This window comes from Oenanthe melanoleuca, chromosome 7, assembly GCF_029582105.1.
Source record: "Oenanthe melanoleuca isolate GR-GAL-2019-014 chromosome 7, OMel1.0, whole genome shotgun sequence".
NCBI classification, from domain to species: domain Eukaryota; kingdom Metazoa; phylum Chordata; class Aves; order Passeriformes; family Muscicapidae; genus Oenanthe; species Oenanthe melanoleuca.
Window position 1 is genome coordinate 9,838,596 of NC_079341.1, and position 19,853 is coordinate 9,858,448.

At 41.4% G+C, this 19,853-nt stretch overlaps 1 protein-coding gene across 6 annotated transcripts in view; it reads right to left on the minus strand.

Annotated features, from left to right (window-relative positions):
• The window catches only part of ANKRD44 (ankyrin repeat domain 44), a 122,722-nt gene that overhangs the window by 30,359 nt on the left and 72,510 nt on the right, over positions 1–19,853 (minus strand). For all 6 annotated transcript variants that reach the window (XM_056495729.1, XM_056495731.1, XM_056495730.1 and 3 more), the window contains exons 5-14: positions 17,751–17,951; positions 16,885–16,972; positions 14,985–15,127; positions 13,433–13,645; positions 12,454–12,532; positions 9,188–9,302; positions 6,216–6,298; positions 4,846–4,909; positions 2,430–2,498; positions 1,613–1,753 (exon numbers count right to left, since the gene is read on the minus strand). In XM_056495729.1, the coding sequence (XP_056351704.1) occupies positions 1,613–1,753; positions 2,430–2,498; positions 4,846–4,909; positions 6,216–6,298; positions 9,188–9,302; positions 12,454–12,532; positions 13,433–13,645; positions 14,985–15,127; positions 16,885–16,972; positions 17,751–17,951 (1,196 nt within the window). The remainder of the gene's footprint in view (positions 1–1,612; positions 1,754–2,429; positions 2,499–4,845; positions 4,910–6,215; positions 6,299–9,187; positions 9,303–12,453; positions 12,533–13,432; positions 13,646–14,984; positions 15,128–16,884; positions 16,973–17,750; positions 17,952–19,853) is intronic.

Below are 19,853 nucleotides of genomic sequence, written 5' to 3' on the forward strand. Positions count from 1 at the left end.
TTGCCTCACTTTCTGTCAAATATCTTGGCAACACTGTGTGATCTCTTGGCCAGGTTCTTCTCCCTGCTCATTAACTACCCACATCCAGAGTTAATGATGAATATTCTTTGGAATGAGATTGTCTGACCTTGGAAGATTTTTGACATCAAGCAAGAAAAAAAAATAATTTACTGACCTATAAAATAATGGTCTGCAAATAGCATTTCATCTATGTAATAAGGCTTATTCCAGAACATCTCAAATTGAAAAATTTAATGAGAAGACAGCATCACCACATTAGAATCAATTTAGGTTTGGATTGTGAGGACAAATAAAAGCCATATACTTCTTCCAAAGTTCAGGATGCAACTAAAATAAGCTTTCCTTTTTTTTTTTAAACGAGAGATAAAAGTAGATACATCCTGAGTTAACCAAGAGCTTGTTTAAATGCAGGAACTTCACCTGCCAAAAACCAAAAGCTGAAAAACACATACTGAGACATCATTCTCAACCTCCCCCCAAGCAACACCTCACCCTGGTAAGACAGAATTAGAAACAGGCTGTGGTGAAAGCCTTCCTACAAGCCTACACTGGCTTTCATGCCAAGCACAGACCTCTGATGACCCTGCCTCCTTCTTCCCAGCACTGTTCAGGTGTGAGGGTGATGGGGAAGACATTCTTTATATCAGTATTATCACAGCAAATGATGATGAAGCTCTCGAGGCTCTGATGTGGCATTCAGAGCTCTGCCATAAAGTTAAACCCAACTTTCCCTGCTGTGGCATTGAGGTGGTGCTCTGCTGGTGTTCTGAACTTTTACCAGACTTCACTATACAAGAAACCAAAAACTAGATCCTTAATGTCTAGAGACACTAGAGACAGAAAAGCATAGGGTGATCTAAAAAAAAATACAGGTTGCTAACAATTTTAAGAGAGAACTAACAGAATGAGTCTGGTTTATACAGTATGTTATAAGGAAGAGATTGCCAGGATGTTAAACTATCTGGGAACTAAAATTGCAATCAGTAACCACAGCATTTCTATGTTTTGCATCTGTTTTCCCACTTTCTCACAAGAACAACACTGTGTTCTGACAAAGGCCATTCCTCAGACCTCTCTCTAAAAAGGCAACCTGTTTGGACAGGGTGAGCATTTTTATCTGCTCTGACACTGGAGTGAGACTGATGGTTAGATCTATCCCACCCTTCCCACAAATCTGTCAAAATGCCCAAATGTTGTCACTGCAGTCCAGAAAACCTGCCCTTCTGCTTTCTCTTGCACTATGCCTTCTGACAGACTTGCAAAGCAAATGCAGAAAATTCTCTGAGCTTAATCTTATGAGGAAACCACACAGAGGAAAACAGAAGACGTAACACTGTGAAAATAGTTCTGCAGGGCAGGGTGGCTGCAAAACTTTGTGTTCCTTCAGAGGTAAACCGTAGAGCTGAAATGCCACATCATCTGGGGGTTCGGCTTCAGAGCAACTCACTGTGGAGCTGTGCATACATCTGAGAGGAATTCCTGCACTAGTGGCATCGTTTTTTTGGCTCGAATGGCACAGCATCATGAAGAGACTAAAATGACAGTGATTTAGCAGAACAGCCAAAGCAGGAATTCCCCAGAGCTCTCTTACTTTCTGTCCATGTCAGAAGCAGCAGCATAGTGCAAAGGGGTGCGTCCCCAGTCATCTGTCTCATTGATATTGGCTCCTGTTGTCACCAGTGTCTCGATGCAGTGGAAATGACAGTTTGCAGCTGCATAGTGCAAAGGTGTCCTGGAACATAAGGGGCAATTTGTTACCTCATATTCCAACATGTACTGAGGAGGATAAAGATAAATCTTAATTTCTGCGTTCCTACAGATTTCCAGCAGTCAATATCAGCACTTATTGAACAACATATTGTGTTAATAGGAAGTTCTGGTGCTGCCAGATAGGATACAGAGCATCAATCTGTGTCCTGCAAACAGCCCAATGCCTGTGAGAGCCTCTGCTGTGGCTCTGCAGACACGCTGCTTCTCCCAGCTGGGAGGCAGAGCAAAGCACAGTGTCATCACAGCATCATGTTTAGCTGGCATAGCAACACCCATAGCAACGCTTTCTGTGGGGGGAAAATCCTCTAGGAGCACATACAACAGCAGCTATCCTCCCATCACTATCCAGGTGTTGTCTTGGGCACACCAGCACAAGAACTTTGGCAGTAAGGAAAAGAAAAGCTGTGATATTTTTAAAACAGAAAATTCAAGAGAGTGGGATGGCTTTGATGTATTTAATGAAGCCTGCACCTGTCTGGCTGGCATTTAACTGCAGCAGCAAGGGTTCTGCAGAGAAGGCCAAACTATCTGATTTTGCTGCCATTTTTCATAAAACATATGATTTTCAGTCTGAGGTGGCCTTTCTTCCTTGCCTGATAGATTCTTTCTTTTTTAAAAGAGCTCTGTAATTTACCTACCTTCCACATTTGTCCTTCTTATTAAAATCTGCTCCACTGCTTTGCAAGAGTTTTATACATTCTACATTACTGGAAAGAGAAGGAAAGAAAACAAAACATCAATAAAACAGAAGCTTCCACCTGCATTGCCCCTGTCCCCCAAAAGGAAAAAGTTACTCCAGTTATTTTTGTATTATTTGCTGTGCAAAACCAGGGAATAGCCAACTATAACGTGAAATTCAATCAAACAGAAAGTGAATTTCTAAAAAGAAACTGTTTTCTTTCTTTTTTTTTTTTTTTTTTTAACTAGAAAACCTCAAACTTCTCTTCTGCAGAAGAAAAAAAAATATTAATTTTCCAAAGACAGCACAGTAAATGTGATCAGTGTGTTTGGAGATTTTCAATGGCATCTGTACTGTAGTGCTTCCCATTCTGACCTGATATTTTATAAAGGAATTTTAAATGAAAGTTGTTGCTAGCTTATAAAATGCCAGTCTAATAATGAAGAGGTGACATTTAACGAAATCCACCCCCATTCAGCAAAGCATCCAACAGTAAGCACTTTGCTCAAATCCTGTTTATTTAATGAAATATAATCACAAGAGTCACTTTTAGCTTTATTTAGTTTGTTGACTATTGATAGATTTAAGCCCTTCTCCAAGTGCTTTGTTAAAAAAGGTGTGTGGCAATTATAGTGACTGTCACATCAAGAATGCATTTATAGAAGTGGAGGATAATTCATCACATCCTGGCTGTTTCTTCATCTTGTTTAAAGCCAGCTAATTTTTAATAAAAAATAAACCAGCTGCATTCTCACATCTTTTGTAATTTAAGCAAATAAATTTCTCCAAGCCAGAAAATGACATAAAGATGTGCAGCACTTTCCAAGACCACCTGTCATTCACAGGGGCAATAAATTCATCACTTGTGCTCACAATCAGATGAGCAACCTTGGAAATTCTTTTCCTAGCACCCATGCAAATCCCATTATTGTAATGGCAGTAACAGGCCTGTGTCAGGAAATAAACTGATTTTGTAGATCTCCAGCTACAGAAAAAAAAAAGGGACTGGATGCAATAATGCAATATTTTGGTGTAAGTCAATCCCAACTCTAAATTGCTGCTGCATAAAATAACTACAGAACACTCACCACAATGCACTAAAAATGAAAACACTTGCTAGCGATGACAATCATAGTAAACCACTAGGAAAATATGGTTTATTCTCATGAGTCACTTTTGCTTCTTATTGAAGCCTCTCCTTCTCTTTAGGACTTCTAGGATGGTTTTATCCTCCTTCTGGGATGCAGCCTTATCAAAGAGGTGGCATCTGAACTATATTAGAATAATCTCCATCCAAGCAACTGTCTCTTACATTAATGTGAGATAAGTACCAAGATGAATAATACCAAAAGTATAGTAATACCAATATTTGGATCAATTTTATTTGGGTTTGGGAGTCTTTTTCCCCCAAAAACAAAAACTTTGTGATACAGATTTTGGCCCACTGAGAAGAAAAAGCAACTTCCAGACTGACTGCCAAGTATTCACTGTGGAAGAGCATTTCTGCTTGCTATAACCACAGAGAATCCAAAGGCTGTAGCCAAGGCTCCATTTCAGCTGTTCTGTGAGCCATAAAGTACTCCAACAGAAGAGTCAAAACTCAATGCTTGCCAAATGTTGTGTCCTTTTGCTAGATTAACTTCACAGCACTTCACTGACAATTATCTGGAAATATTTAAAATAACTGGATGCTACATTAACATCTTAAATTGAAGCATTTCAATTTTCACTTCAATTTCCCTTTTCTGCCCTCCCATCACTTTCCAGGAATGCATCACCCTGAGGAGAGGGGCAGCCTTCTCACTCCCTAATTTGGATGATGTATGTTTGGTTTTGGTTGGTTTTTTTGTTGTTGCTTTGGTTTGTTGGTTTTTCTTTTAGAAACTCAAAATTTGCACCTGAAAAATGGGAGAGAGGGAGATGAACTACATTTGGACTCCAAGGCTGCAATGTGACAGGAATTGCTGCACAGCTGCATTTTTGGACAAGGACACGGTCCAGAGATGGAGGCCAGGAATAACGACCCTGCCAGCAGCATCCCAGGAGCTCCTCACTGGGTGTTCCCTAGGGATTGATGCTTTCCTGGAGACTGTTGTGGCCCTCAGGGAGGCCTGGGCAAGTGCAGCCCCTCTCTGAAAGCTGAAACAGCCTTCTCAGGGGCATGAAAAGTCTTCCCCTCTGCCTGAATCCCATGCTTCAAATCAACCCAGCTCACCCTACACAAGGGCAGCAGCAAAAGAGAGCCTAAAGTGACCCAAAGGATGGCACCAGACTGCCTTGCACGGCAATACATTGCTCTGTGGCTAGCACAGGCAAGCTGGCTGGCCCCAGATGTGGCCAGGATGGCTCGGAGCAGCCCCAGAGCAGGTACTCACCCTCCGGCCGCGGCCGCGTGCAGGCACGTTCTCCCGAAGCTGTCGGGGGTGTCTATGTCAAAGCCTGCAGACAGCACGTGCTCATTACTAAACAAGGACACTATGCTATACTTTTGTCCTAGTTAAACCACAAGAAACATCGCAGAGACAGAAAAATCAGTTAGTGGGGGAAGAGAACAGAGCGCAAGCAGAACTACAGTCAGAGGTTGTCACGGGAACGCGAGGAGCCGCCGCTCCGCCCCGGCTGCTCTATAAAAAGAGCCGCGAAGCTGACGAGCGTCTGTTTCTGCATCCAGCTCCTCCACATCCCTGTCTGCAGCCATGTGACAGCGTTCAGGAGGCACAGACTTGTCAAGGGGACTGCGACAGCAGGACAGGAAGACAGAAAACATGGAGACATGAGGAAGAACCATGGAACCAGCCTAAACATGGATTGGGGCTGTTTTCATTGAGCGTGGCTGTCAGATGCTTCCAGCAGCATGAGGGGGTATTCATCAAGATGCACAAGGCCAAAGGTATCAGCCTGACAGTGCTTACTGATCCCCCAGAGTGTTTTCTCTTCCTATCTAGTGGCCAAGGCCAGAGAACACTAAGTTGTAATATAATAAGGTATGAAATTACCATTTCTCACATTTCTTTTATATCCTACAGGACTCCAAGGGAAAAAGTAGTTGTAGGACATTTTACATGTTAAGTAAAGAAGGAGCTTTCTAGAAAACTCATATGATCTGGGTCAGGATTTTTTAACTCATAGGAACTCTTGCCTGGAAAAAGAAGAGTTTGGGATTTGGCCACTGATTACTGACTCTCTTGAAATGGTTGCAAAAGCAAACTTTGGCTTCTTCTGCTTTGGGCTCTGGTGCTGATCCCATGCCTGTTCTCTTGACACTAATCTTCCACTCATTTTCTCTCTCATGCCCTCAGAGCTTTGGCCAGACTAACTTCTTAACTATTAAGAAACACACTTCAGCTGCACATAAAATACATCATCATCAGTGAGATGTAAATACCTGTGCCAGTGCAGACCCCAAGGAGATAATTTCAGAATTACTCTTTTGGTGGGCAGGGGGAGAATTCCCAAAACAAACCAGGATCTCACATTCCTACAGTTTGGAAAGGGGTCCTAAATTCCCTCCTTCTCCCAGTGAATTACTCTAAACTCTCTGAACCTGCTGGGAGAAAAGAGCTTTGGGCGTGAACAAGGCTGGAAGCACCAGCATGGCTTTGGGAAAGCCTTGCATGCTCTGTGCACCACCCCACACAGCAGCACTTTCATTAGAGTAATTCACAACAACAAAGAGTAGCAAGAGGCTGCAAGCAGCAGAGACAAACACTACTCAAGTTCCAGGGACACTGGGGGATTTACTCACCCGATGACAACAATTTCCTGCAGCAGTCTGAGTGGGCATTCAGCGCTGCTAAGTGTAAAGGGAACATGTTGTGGATCCCACACCTGAAAGGGACAACAGCCTTGTGAGCAAGTGCAGGTTACATACATACACAGCACATCAAAAGCTCCTTCCAGAAAAGCAGCATTTTCTCATGTTTTTCTAGGAAGATTCTTTCTTGGTGCCTGCCATTATTTTTATCTGTATTTCCTTAACAGCCTTCTCAAGAGTTAAAAATATTCTGATGCAGCAAAATCTTGGCATTATGCTTTGAACAGAATGTGGCAGGATGGTTTGCAAAAATTCCAGGCAAAGGCAAGGTAAGGGAGGAAGTAAGAGAGCAGATACTGCTTCAAGTCAATTGCCCAGTGAACCACAAATTTCTGCAGCAGCTACACGTATGGCAACTGCCATTCTGAGGGAAATGTAAATGCCAAAATCTTCTCTATATTATTTCTGATTATTTTTGCAGATGACTCCTCACACTTTCCTTTAGGCTGCCATGTCACAGTTTTCTTCCACAGCCTAAGAACTAATAATTTAATTTTCCTATTTGCTCCATCTGCTCTCCTTGCCTCGTTTCACTTTTTCCTCTCTTTAACACATGACCCTCTTTTCAATCACACAATAAACTTTCAGAGCAGACGTGATGGGTAAAGGTAGCCATTAGATTGAACCTATCTATCATTAGTCTGGAAATGTACCAGTCAAACATGTACTTTTTAAAGAAGCTGAGCACTCAGCAACTTTAATTAATATCAGGAAATCATGCCAGTTCAGTCCCTAGGCATGCACTGCTTACTGTCTGAGAATACTTTGTGTCTGGACATCTTGGTGTCTTTCATTCAGCATTGTTTTGTGTAAAGCATCTTGTTATTCTAGAAATATTATCCTACTGGCAGTTTTCCAAGTGCACATAAACATGGAGCCTCTGAAACCAAGTACTTGAAAAGATTATCATCTACTGCCTGCTCCAGTAGATTTTTTTTTAAATTACAAACTCCAGAACAATAGCAGATGGATTCATATCAGTCTTTCATTTCTGCGAGACAATTGGTGGATGGGAGAGTAGGATCATCTTCCAAGAGGATTTCAGATACAGACCCAAAGACAAAAGATCTTTCTTCCTACCACCATAGATCATAATTACTTAGGAAACTTAAGACAATTATTAATGTGGATGTTTATAAAGGCATCTTGCTCTCTCCAAGATTTTATATAGAAATGTATTTAACTAATTAAGGTTTGTTTTCTAAAAATTTATTCTGCCCATACTTTCTCTGTCTTCACATTAAATGTGTCCTCCTTGCTGCTTCACTACACTGACTTATGTTGCTGTGAAGATTTTAATTTTGCTATTAGTAGGATCTATATCTTAGAGTAAATCTACTAAGAGATGATCTGACAGCCTGTTCTTTGAAGAAAACATTGCAAGCTCCACTGAGCTGCTGCATCTGTACAAACAGGCTACATTTTCTAGCCATGGATTCATTTATTTAAGACAACATTGGACATTCTGTATCGCTGTGCTTCTCCCTACACCCATTTCCCTCTGTCTCCTCCTCCACCTCGTTATCTAACGTAATATTATTAATTTTTTTGGTCAAGATTTCCACCCAGCAGATGTTTTGGCTTGTTTCCACCAAAACCAGCACATTTGCTAGCCAGTGTCCCAGTTCTACAGTGCTGTTCACACTGATTCCTCCCATCACTTGCACACTTTCCCTTCCAGTGCTTTGCCTCAAAGACTGGCTGAGCTGTCTGCACTTGTTGTGAACAGTGCTGCAGAGTTTTCTTTCCTAAACCTGTTTGGGGAGCTCACCTAGAATTATTTACATGCAGCACATATTGAAAGCACATTTAGCACAGGCAGTAACATCGTTTCCATCTGCTTGGTATCTCTGAGCCGATTTCTTATTTCACTTATTTCTGCTGCTGGAAAAAGTCTTTTATTTGATCAATGTTCCAATCACCCAACTGTGAAATAGAAATTTCTAAGTGGATAACCCTGATTCCAAGAGTGGAGTGGGCTATCCCACTGCATCTCATTTTCCCTTAAAACCTCAAGATAACAGACAGCAACTGACTGTACTGGAGAAAGAGAGAGGAAAAACCTACACCTCTGTTAAGGTACCAAGATCTTCATGCTGGCTGTATTAATAAAATCCAGTGACACTAGCTGAAGCCTGTGGAATTGCATTATCCATGCCAGCTGAAGATCTGTTCCACCTTCTGAGTTTGTAGGGTGGCAGTTGTACTCAGCAAAGGAGAATGGGCAAATGTGTCACTTGCATGAGCACCATCAAACAAACAAACAAAATACTGAGGGCTGCAAATCTCTCCCAAATGCAAACCAGCCATTTGCTTTTTAAAGCAGGGTTTCCTAACTAGGTAAGTCAAGAGAAGTCCCTGATTTTCATGGCAGGTTCTATGTAGAAGACAAATTATATTTTGGAGACATGTGGAGGTAATTGCCAAAATCTTACATTGAAGAAATCAGATGCTGCTCTGATAACTAGTACAGATATCCCTCATGGCACTGCATTACCCTGATATCACACCCTGTGTTTATGTCCAGCTTTGCTATTTCCTTTAGACACACCCTAGGAACCTGACTATAACCAAACAATAATATCTATATATATATATAGATACACACACCCCTACTTCATGTACATTAACACCACTGTCCCCCACCAATGCTTCAGGGAAAAGAAGCAGTACTTGTACAACCTGTAGTCATGCAAGTGGGCACAACAGGAACTCAGCAGAGTTTGCTTCCCCTCCACACTTCCCAACTGTTCATATTTTAGTCTCATGTCACCCACTGAAGTACAGTACAATTATGCTTGTCAGTTGTAACCTTCCCACTTCAGAAGGTGAGGAGCAGCTGTGTTTGCAGGCACTGGACACAACACTTGATCCTTACAAACAGCTCCCCTTGAGGCACCTACTTGGCAGCATCGGCTCCGCTGGTGATGAGGGTGTTGATCAGAAGCTCGTGTCCGTATCTTGCAGCCACATGCAGAGGGGTGTTACCATCCTTATCAACACAGTCGATCTCCCCTCCTGCAGAAGAGATTTTCATACAGTTTAACACTGGAAAATTCAGCAGGAACCAGGGACCACAAGTCTATTTGTCTCTAGTGACAGCATCATGAGCAGCCGAGAGCTGCTCTCTTAAGTCACAGGGACACTAGATTTCCCAGAGCAAGGACCAGCACATAGCAAGTTCTCAGCTGTCAGCCATGCTCTGGCAACAGCACTTGTACCTCCCTCTCCACCTGCAGTGGTGGGGAAGAGTGGAAGGAATGAGGTGATGTACAAGAGTCAAGTACATGACTTGGATTTGCTGCCTAACTAAAGGTACAAATGGGTCTCCTGAAATAAACTACAAAATAATCTGCTGAAATTGTACCCTCATTTGTAAAGGCATTGCCACTCAGCCTTATCTGTACAACAATGTTAAACAGAGTTCACTCCAGAGGCCACCAGGAACACACTGCAAACAAACGTGTTGTGTGCTTTTTGCATGTCTTACCAAAGAACAGCCAAACAGTGCTTATGTAGAACTTTTCCTTTTGCAGTTTAAACCTGGCATCTTGTGTTTTATTCATATAAGCAGGAAAAATTGATTATTTCTTTAGACAGATTACAGACAAGTCCCTGTTTTCTTTTAGGACCAAGAACTGTAACTTTTTCACCCTCCCCTTGCCAGTCAGGTTTACTGCACTCCAACTATTCTCTCCTTCCCCCAGTCCTGTCCAGCTGGCCTGCATCCTTATGGAAGCAAAAGCCAAAACCAGTACTACAGCTGACATCTCCCAGTGCTGAGCTGAGCAAACAGGATTACTTCATGCCTGCTGGCTACACTCCTATCTGTGCACTCCTGGACATTGCACAGCCCCATGGACATCCATGATCCATTTCTTTAAGCACCACAACACTGCTGAAGTTTGGTTAACAACCTTTTGATCTTCTACAAGTCCCAGATCTCTCCTTGAGGGACTGCCACCCACCTGGCTGTTGCCATTCTGAACTTGTCCAGCTGATACTCCTGCCTCTGTGTGTGATTCTTCTTTTGCTTTGCTTGCATTGTAACTTCTGTGTCCAATTCTACAGGATCATTTTTCATTCTGACTCCACCTTCTGCCAACTGCATTTTTTTTCTCCAAATGTAAAAAACACATTTTCTGTTCCACTATCCAAGCTTTTAATGAAAATACTGGATAGTTCCAGACCCAGAAGGGAAACTGAAAACTCCCTCACTACCTTCAATTTCAACAACAATTCATTTATTACTAACCTCTGAGTGTAGTTTTACAACCAGTTATGCACCACCACTGTAGTATTTTAATACTCTGCTGGTTTGCTGTGAGAATACTTCCTAAAAGCATGTAATAAGTCTTGTTAACATCAGGATATGGTAATAGTTACTGCATGTCCACTGTTCACAGGTGGTAACACGGCTTAACTGCAACAGGAAGAGTTCCAGTAAAGCACTAGACAACGTGCCCTGAGAAGATGTAAATTCCCCATTCCTGGAAGTGTTCAAGGCCAGGCTGGATGAGACTCTGAGAAACCTGATCTAGTGCAAGGCATGCCCTCCCCATGGCAGATGGGTTACAACTAGATGATATTTAAAGTCCCTTCAAACCTTTCTAATTTTTTAATGGTAAAAGAAGGTCAGTGAAATTCTTGAACAGGTTCCCTAGGGCAAAGCATCCACTAGTGGAGGTCTCCACAAAAAGAAAGTGCACATGGAAAACTCAGAGGACTGTGCTGTGTTCACAAAGCCTATTAAACTAATGTAGAAGAGAATTGTGATGTTCCAACTTCTTTTACTCTTGAGAAATCTATGCAAGATAGTGCCCACCTATGTAATGTTCCCCAGCACTTTTTTTTGCTCACTTTTAAAGAAAGGTATCACACTTGTAGTTTTCCAGTTTTAAGGTAATCCATTCTTCCTCTACAAGTTGCTAGAGACAGCAACCAGAAATGGAGACATCATTAGCCAACTCATTAAGCACTGAAGAATGAAACCCCATTGCTTTAAATCATTGACATTTCTCTCTTCCCCAAGATCCCGTGGTAATGAGGCATCAAGTCACTTGCAATGAGATCTGTGTACAATACTAAAATTAGAGAGGCAGAAAATGAAGAAAGAAAGAAGTGAAACCCAAGTAAGTGGAAGAAGAGTAGAGAAGAATGAAGGACAGATGAAGAACTGCCAGTCCTTCCACACACAAATCCAACAGTGAGCAAACAATGGCTCTAAGCCTGAGCATATTAGACTATACAACTAAAAATTGCAGTAAAACACATTTTCTTGCATTCTGCCCCAACTCCCTTTTATTATTACTATTTTATTTATCCCAGGAGAGAGATAACAATGATTTGTATGATGACCTGAAAGAAGCATGATCTACTGGAGAACTCCAGTTAAAAAAACAATCTTGTTTAAATGTTTCGTTACATTTAAAGCACAATTATTCAATCATCTTCAACATTTCACACTTCAGTTCCAAGTTTGGGATTTTGGAAAACAAAAAAACCCCAGCCAGTGAACCAGACCAGACCATCCCGTCTCAGGTAGTGGCCCAAACTGGGAAGCTTAAGTAAAGAATCAGTAACAGCAACCTCTGGTATTCAGAAACAGGCCTTTGTCAGACCTCCAACAAGAATAATTGCTATATTCTATAGTATTCTTGGACAAAAAAGATGTCTGAAAAATGACTGATAATCAGGAATTCTGGCTATGCCAGGACAAACAAGGTAGTGCTGCTCCTCCCTCCTGAGTGCATATTCAACACCTCATTAAGACAGTGGTAAGAGAAGAGCTAAGAGAGGTGAGAAAAACACAGCTGCTGAGTGCAGAGTAGAAAAATGGTTTGAGCTCTAACAACACCAGGGCTCTCAAAGGAGGACAACTAGAAAATTGTGCATCCTTCTCAGCAGAAAAAAAGACCTAAATACACCTCTGAACTCTTTCAGGTTAAGAATCTGAATAGATCATCTGGACCTCTGGACATCTGGAAGATTATGGATTTCTGTTAACAACCAAAATTTCAGGTTGCGATAGCACAGTGGAGTGAGAGCTGTCAGTTCAGCTCAAAGCCAGAAGTTCATGGAGCTGCCCTCTGGGTCAGAACAACTGAGAACTGCAACAGTGGACATGCCTGATGTCTTGGAGAGCCACTGCAGAGGCACAGAAACTCACCGTTCTGGATGAGGGTCTGCGACCGCGTGAACCTCCCATGGACAGCTGTCATGTGCAGGGGGCTCTTCCCATCCTTACTCTGACAGGAATGAAACAGCAGAGGTGAAGGCTTATGAAAGTAAAGGTACAGTGAGCACAGAGCAATGTTTTGGGTTTTAGAGAAAGAAACTCAGACCAGGAAGCTGAGCAATGAGAAAATAGCATGGGAGTGGTACCAGCCTCTACTCACATCACTTCATGTGATTTCACCTTCATTGGCAAGCACAATCCCAAGCTTCTTAATAATTCTGAGTTTAAACAGTGTACTGACTATTCACTGATCTTAAGGGACTTGCCAGAGGTGTTAAATTTTGGAAGTTAAATGCCAGTTTCACAGATGGGAAACAAACACACAGAGTTTTAACTAAAGTAGTCAAAATCTTATATGAACTCAGAAGACCTCAAATCTTCTGATACTTATACCAGTACCCTCTGTTAGATAACAGCAAATTCCTTTCAGCTTCATCAAGATGTGTAAGTTGTGCCTGCAAGGATACTCAGATATCCTAAGCAGATTCAGACTTTGTAAGCTGGGGCTCTAAAGTAGGTAACAAGCAACCCTGGAAAGGGAACTTTTTGGAATGAGGTTTAATTATATCCATATTATACTGGGAAGAAAAACACTAAAAAGGAATAGTTCTTTGACTTAGCACCATTCCCTGAGATAACATTTTGACAGAGCTCTTGGGACTATATTTTAGTACTTTTTTGTGCCTTCTTCAAAGGGGCTGGCTAAAGTTTAGAGTTCTCATTGTATTTAGCACTGAGAGCTCCCCTGCTGGGATGTAATCTCACCCAAACAGTTTCATGATCAACATTCTCAGCATCACTCCAATTCCATCAAGGATTTAAAGCCACGCTGTACTTGTTGTTACAGTTTCCTTCTGAGATACACAAAACAGGAAAAAGTAAAACTGTAAAGCTGGTATTCAAGTTTTACCTGAATATTAACATCTGCCCCATTATTCACTAGTAGTTCAAGACACAGTGCTCCATGAGTGGAGGCAGCAGCAAAATGCAAGGGGGTGAATCCATTGTTATTAGGCTGATTTACATTAGCACCATAGTCAATCAGCTCATTAACAACAGAATCCTGACCATTGTAACAGGCAATGTGAAGTGCAGTATTCCCATAGATGTTCATCTCATCAATCTAAAATGAGACAAGGAGACATAGTTAAAATTACAGACATCAGCTTTGCATTTTCCGTAATGCATCACACACTGCAAATGGAAATAGCTGGAGGCCTGAACTGTCAGAGGGCACAGTTCTCACCAGCACATTTCATTGACAGATTATACTCCCAGACAGCTTCATTTGGAATCCTTTACCTTTCCTATTATTAATTTTTTTATCCTACTGGCAATTTCTAAAACCAATATGAAGCTCAAAGCTGATAGCAGGACTATGTAATGACAATAATAATGACAAAAGTCCTAACAAGCTGGAAAGCTTTTCCATGTAAGTGGAAAAGCAGGATGAATACAAACCTCACCATCTTTATATTTAAAAAGATTACAACAGTGAGTATTGAGTTTTTGTGAACAGAATCAGGCATAAGAGCTGTTTCCAGTTTTATTTTGGAGAGGGAGTGAAGGCAATGTGAAAGTGCACAGACATTTACACTTCAATAAGAAACCACTTTCAGTAGCTCAGTATTATAAAGATGCAATTAAGATTATGTTACTTCTTGATGACAAACTTAGTATTCAACTGCTGTTCTGTAAAACAGGACAAGACAGGTTGTACAAAAGACTTGGGAATGGCATGAACAGCCTTCTATGAAACACAGGCATCTCAAAGATCATATCCCCAGTGGTGGAGAATGTGGAACTTAAAGGGAATAATTAGCATAGCACTGTTAATGATAGGAAACAGCTATTCCCCTTCAATTTCACAGCCAACAGCCTGTGAACATGAACTTCTGACAATTTCTGGCAGGTCAAGTCAGCTGAAAATGCCATGGCAAAAGCAATGGCTTTATTTGACATCTCTGATTAACTGTCTGATTAGGCTCCTCTGGTCATCTCACTACTGCTTTGAGGAGTTGACAATAACAACAAGTCTGTGCCCTGAAAAAAAGTTATTTTCCAGAGTGAAAACAATCTATCAGCTACAGAGGAAATACAGGTCTGTAAACTGAAACAGTCTGTACTGCTGTTTAGTAAAGTGTATATGTTGAGAACAACCACTCATCATATCAAAGGTAATGCTGACCCAAGGAAAATTTCATTACTCCACCTTCTTCTGCAGGAACAGGATGTATTGCCTGATTCCTTCAGAAAGGTGGTCTGGAATTTACTGTCCATATCAGACTTTCTTTAATACAGAATATGTCCTGACTCTTAAACCAATAAACCACATGAAGCACGAGGTGGTCTGGAAAATGGGACCCCTTTTCTTTAGAAGTCACTGTTTTTAGCAGCATCCATAAGAAAGAAGAAAAGACTAGCTCTAAATAGTGAGAAATAAAGTGCACATTACCACATACCTCCACCCCCAGGTTAAGGAGTTGTTTCACAATGTTAATCTGCCCATTGGATGCAGCTGCATGAAGTGGGGTGTAACCCTTCTTGTCTTTACAAGTCACTTCTGCACCATGATTAATCAGTAAGGCAACAACTTCCAGGTGACCTTCAAACGATAAAAGACAGTTATCAATGAGTAGACCATCCTACAGCATCACCTCTCCCAGATTACTGCTTTCATGCTAACACACTGCCCTTGCACTGCTGTTTCAAAGTGCTCCCACGGTTGTACAAAGGAAGAAAAAGCATTTTCATAAATGTTTCTAATCCTAGCTCCAGGCCTTGTGAAGAAATCCATGCATTCACCTTTTCCAAATGTGTCAAATTTCTCTTTACTGAATTGATTTTCTACTTGACAAAAGAACAAAACCACACCTCTTTTCTATTTATTTCTCTCAAGCTAACAAGAGTGTGTTTTATTCTCCCTCTTACAGAGGATAGTGATACAGTGAGCATAGGAGCATGGCAATGCAAATCTCCCAAAACAGCATTCTATTAATGCCACCTGCAAACACAACTGCTAACACTTCTTGGCTTTTGTGACAGATAAAAAATAACCTTAATCAATTATAAAATGAACAGTCTTTTTCCTTCATGCTGAGATAGAAACTGTCTGTCTTAAATTAAACATTTATTTGTCAAACACCATACAAAGTTGTGCTCCATCTGAGTTGCACAGCACTTTCATGTCAGGGGCAGCTCTGGTCATGTGCAGGGCCTAGGAAACCATATGTACAAAGTCTGTAGATAATTAGTGTCCAAAAAGAATTAAACATTCCAGAAACTCTGTGAGAGTTTACAGCTCTCATCTCATTATCTAACTTCAGTCTAAATTGCACTACAGATTCCATTGCTAATTTAGACTTTAGATGTTATCTAAATACTTTTAAAAGTACACCATGAATTTCTGAAAGCATTTAAGTGGAAAAGAGGCGTGGAATTGCATAGCACAATGTAAGAGCCTTTCAAATCTAGAGAGTGAAGTTCAAAGCTTGTTAGCTCAAAAGCCACATCACAGTTGTTGGCAAGAGCCTTTCCATCTGTGTCTGTGTATATCAAAAAACCACACAATATGCTTTTCTCACAGTTGGAAATCTCCAACTATCTCATTTCTAAAAGTGCCAGGATTAAAATCAAGATTTCTGACACGTCAAATGAGAGAGTTCCTGGCTGAGGGCACACAACTCCCCACAAATTGTAACCTAAAATATACAGCTTGGCCAACAAAAGCTCTTGAACAAGCATGACCACTATCACAAGCAATCTTGTATTTTTAAATTATAATGTCCCACTGTAAGAAATTTGCCTTTAATTTGAAAGGAATGATAAGGCAAACTGAATTAAGCAGTTATTTTTTGAACAGACATTTGGCTGCTCTTGACCACTCTGGAATAAAAGGTGACAATTTGCTACTAACAGGATGAAAGTGCCTATTGTGCATTTCCTAAGAATATCATAACCTAGCTACTTATAAACTTCAATAAACAGTAAAATTTATGATAACAGTTACCTGCCTTTCATTGAAAGTACTTTTTAGCAAAAACTAAGACAAATATAACCTGGGTTTTTTTCTAGCACAAATATAGCTCAGGCTTGACTTAGAGTCAGGATAAAAAGACCAAAATGAAAAAGCAACACAAAAAGCTCACAATTAACTGTCTTAAAACGGAAATCACAGCCAAGATCTCCCTAGCTGCAAACCCATAAATGGACAGTGTTTATTTGGATCAGCTGACCCCTTCCCTCTTCAGGGTAATTACAACATTCTCTGTCCATGGCCAGGTCTGTTCTTGTCCATTTTAAGACATGCTATCTGTTTGTGAATAGGAAATCAAAAAGAAGGAGCAGCAGCCCAAGCCTTACCCATGTACGCTGCCCAGTGAAGAGCTCTTCTGTCCTTTTTGTCAAAAGCATTGATGTTTGCCCCCTTGGCTAAAAGCAAGTTCACCATCTAAAAGTAACAAGAGCAGGTAAACCAACCCTCCAGATCACACACTCAAAGGTTTATAACAAATCAATCTTGTAATAAAGCTGGGATCACAAAATGCTGCATTTGAATGATCATTTCTGATATTCTCTATCAAAAATATTTAGATTATAACAAAGTTAGACACAGGCATTACTACCTGTTTCCTGAGTGTCCACTGGACACTTTCCAAAAAGACCAGTGTTTTAAAGGCCAAACACTATCACCATTTTAGAGGAACTACTATCCCTCTTTCTTCTTTTACATGAAATACAACTCATCAACTTTCATTGACAGAAGCTTAGCGTTCCAGTCTAGGAGTTTTATTCCATATCTAGACCTTCAGGTGTGGAATGGGAAAATGAGGATCCTTAAACCCAGACTAGCAAAACCCAGGAGGCTTTATTTACATACGTTTCTTCATATAGTTAAATGATAATCTTAGAACGGTTTGCTTGTATAAGTAGGGAAAAACAGAAGCGCATTCTCTGGAAGGCCAATTAGAAAAGCAGAGCGACTGGATCTCGCACAGCTGCACGTTTCTTCAGTTTTCCCTTCTTTCCATTCTGCCACTCTTATTTTCACCATCAGCCCAGCTCCAAAGAAGCAAGGAGCGGCTGGAAGCGGTGGCACAGCCAGCTCTCCTGGAGCGCATGCACACCTCGCTCTGGCTCTGCACAGGGACACGGGGCTCAGCCCAGACCGGCCACGAGCAGTGAGGAGACAGAGCCGAGCCCAGCAGGCAGCAGAGGCCGCAGCTCACCTCGATGTGGCCGTTGAGGGCGGCGTGGTGCAGCGCCGTGCGCCCGCCGCGGTCCGACACGTTGACGCTGCTCAGCAGCGGGATCAGGATCTCGGCGCACTTCACCGCCTTGTTGGCGGCCGCCACGTGCAGCGGCGTCTGCCAGTTCTTGTCCCGGGCGTTGACGTCGGCCGAGTGCTTGATGAGCACCTGCACGGCTTCCTGCAACGGCAGCGCGGCCGCGGCGTCACCCCGCAGGCCCAGCAAACGCGGGCTGAGCACCAGCGCCCAGAGCTGCGCTCCTTGGAGCCAGCACTGCCACCACTGGCGGGCTCAGCCTTGGCCGGCAGCAGGACACTCCTGCTTCTGGAAGTTTCTCACAGAGGACGCCCCCACTGCTAAACCCCTGCCGCACCAACCCAACGCACACCGCTGCAGGAATCCCCTACGAAATGAAAAGCGCGGCAAAGCGCTGCACGCTTTATTTATAAACGGGAAAAGGGAGAAAATAAAGAAGAACGTGTGAAAATAAAATATTAGCTTTGCAAAAACATGAGAATGCTGGTGTCCCCAGCTTAGCATTAGCATTCCTTTCCTCCCCAAGGCCTAAGCATAGGCCAAGGGTCTCGACTGCAATATCCCTTCTGTCAGCCTGAGACCAAACAACATCTTTTAAGGTTAATTTTGTTGGTTAAAAGTAAATATTTCTCAGTGAGAAAATGTACTGTTCTCTCTTGAGAGTCTCCCTTGCTGGAAAATTCACAATCAGTTCATATCTGCTTCTACTCATGCATCTGCCATTAAGCAAGTCAGATAAAAACCACAAATTTGTCTCAAAATTGCATTTCTTCTTCCTTTTTCCCTCCACAAACAAACAAAATACAGAGGAAATACTGGGACACAGCAGCATTCAAGCAGCCTTGTCTGATAAATACAACTCACATCTGGTATGTGGGAGAGCCCTAGTCCTACACAGTACCTTTTTCTGTAAACTGCAAAGTTTTGTTAAGCCCAGCCAAAATTTTCTTAATGAATAACAACTGCATAAAGTATGTTTATATAGTACTTTTATATCTAGAATGGCCCAGGAGAGTTCCTACAGTCTGTATCAACACTACATACATCCTGGAAGTTTTATGTCTTTGTCCTCAACTGATCTCAGCACTTTCATTTTCTAGATCCATCTCAAAAACTGTCCTCTAACAGGTTTGTTCAGTGAGTGTCACTGCATCTCTTACAGCACCAATAATGATATATGACTGTTGATGTCTCAATAGGATTTTGTTTTTTAAATTACAGGCCTACTATTTTAAGAGTCATTTAAATGTAATTCACAGGAGACCTACCCAGCTGGGACATGAAGTCAGCAGGAAAATTCATGCACTCAGTGAAAGAAAGAAAAAGTTAAAGGATAATTTTTAGAAGTAAATAATAAGGACTGAATACTCAAAGCTAAAAATACTTAGATTTTAAAAGAAAAATGTTTACACATTTTTGTTTATATCTGCAGTCTGCTGCTCCTTCAGATTAGGGATCAAAAGTTAAAATCCTTATGGAAAAGTTTCAATTCTACTATTTTTGAGAGCATGACCTTTACCCTTGTATTATAGTTTCTCCATTTGCATGCCTAGCTGTAGTGTAAGCCTCTGCAGTCAGTGTCTCGAGCTATCCCAGGTTATCACAGTGAAATCTCTTAACTTTTTCCTACTGTTTAGAGCTGGAAGCTGATACATCCATTAACAATCCTACACAGACACCCTAAGGGCTGCTGATTTGTAAATAAACATTTAAATCCCTAAAGTCCCTGAAAAATCATTAAGACATAAATACAGAAGTGTCCATTCTTTTAGTCAACATATAAAAGGATTCAAAGAGATAACTTCTGAATCCTGTGAAATCTTCATAGTAAACAATTAAAATTTGTCAGTGATCATTCTTAAAAAATTGTGCTCACAAGAACTTCCAAAACTACACAGAGTCCTACTGGTCAACTTCTGGTCCACTAATTCATCTTATTCTGTCATTGGGAACTCTGAATTCACCTATTGCTCTCTATTACTATCACCATCAAAGCTGCACATTTCTTCACTTGTGTCAAAAGGTAAAAGTAAAAAAACCAGCACT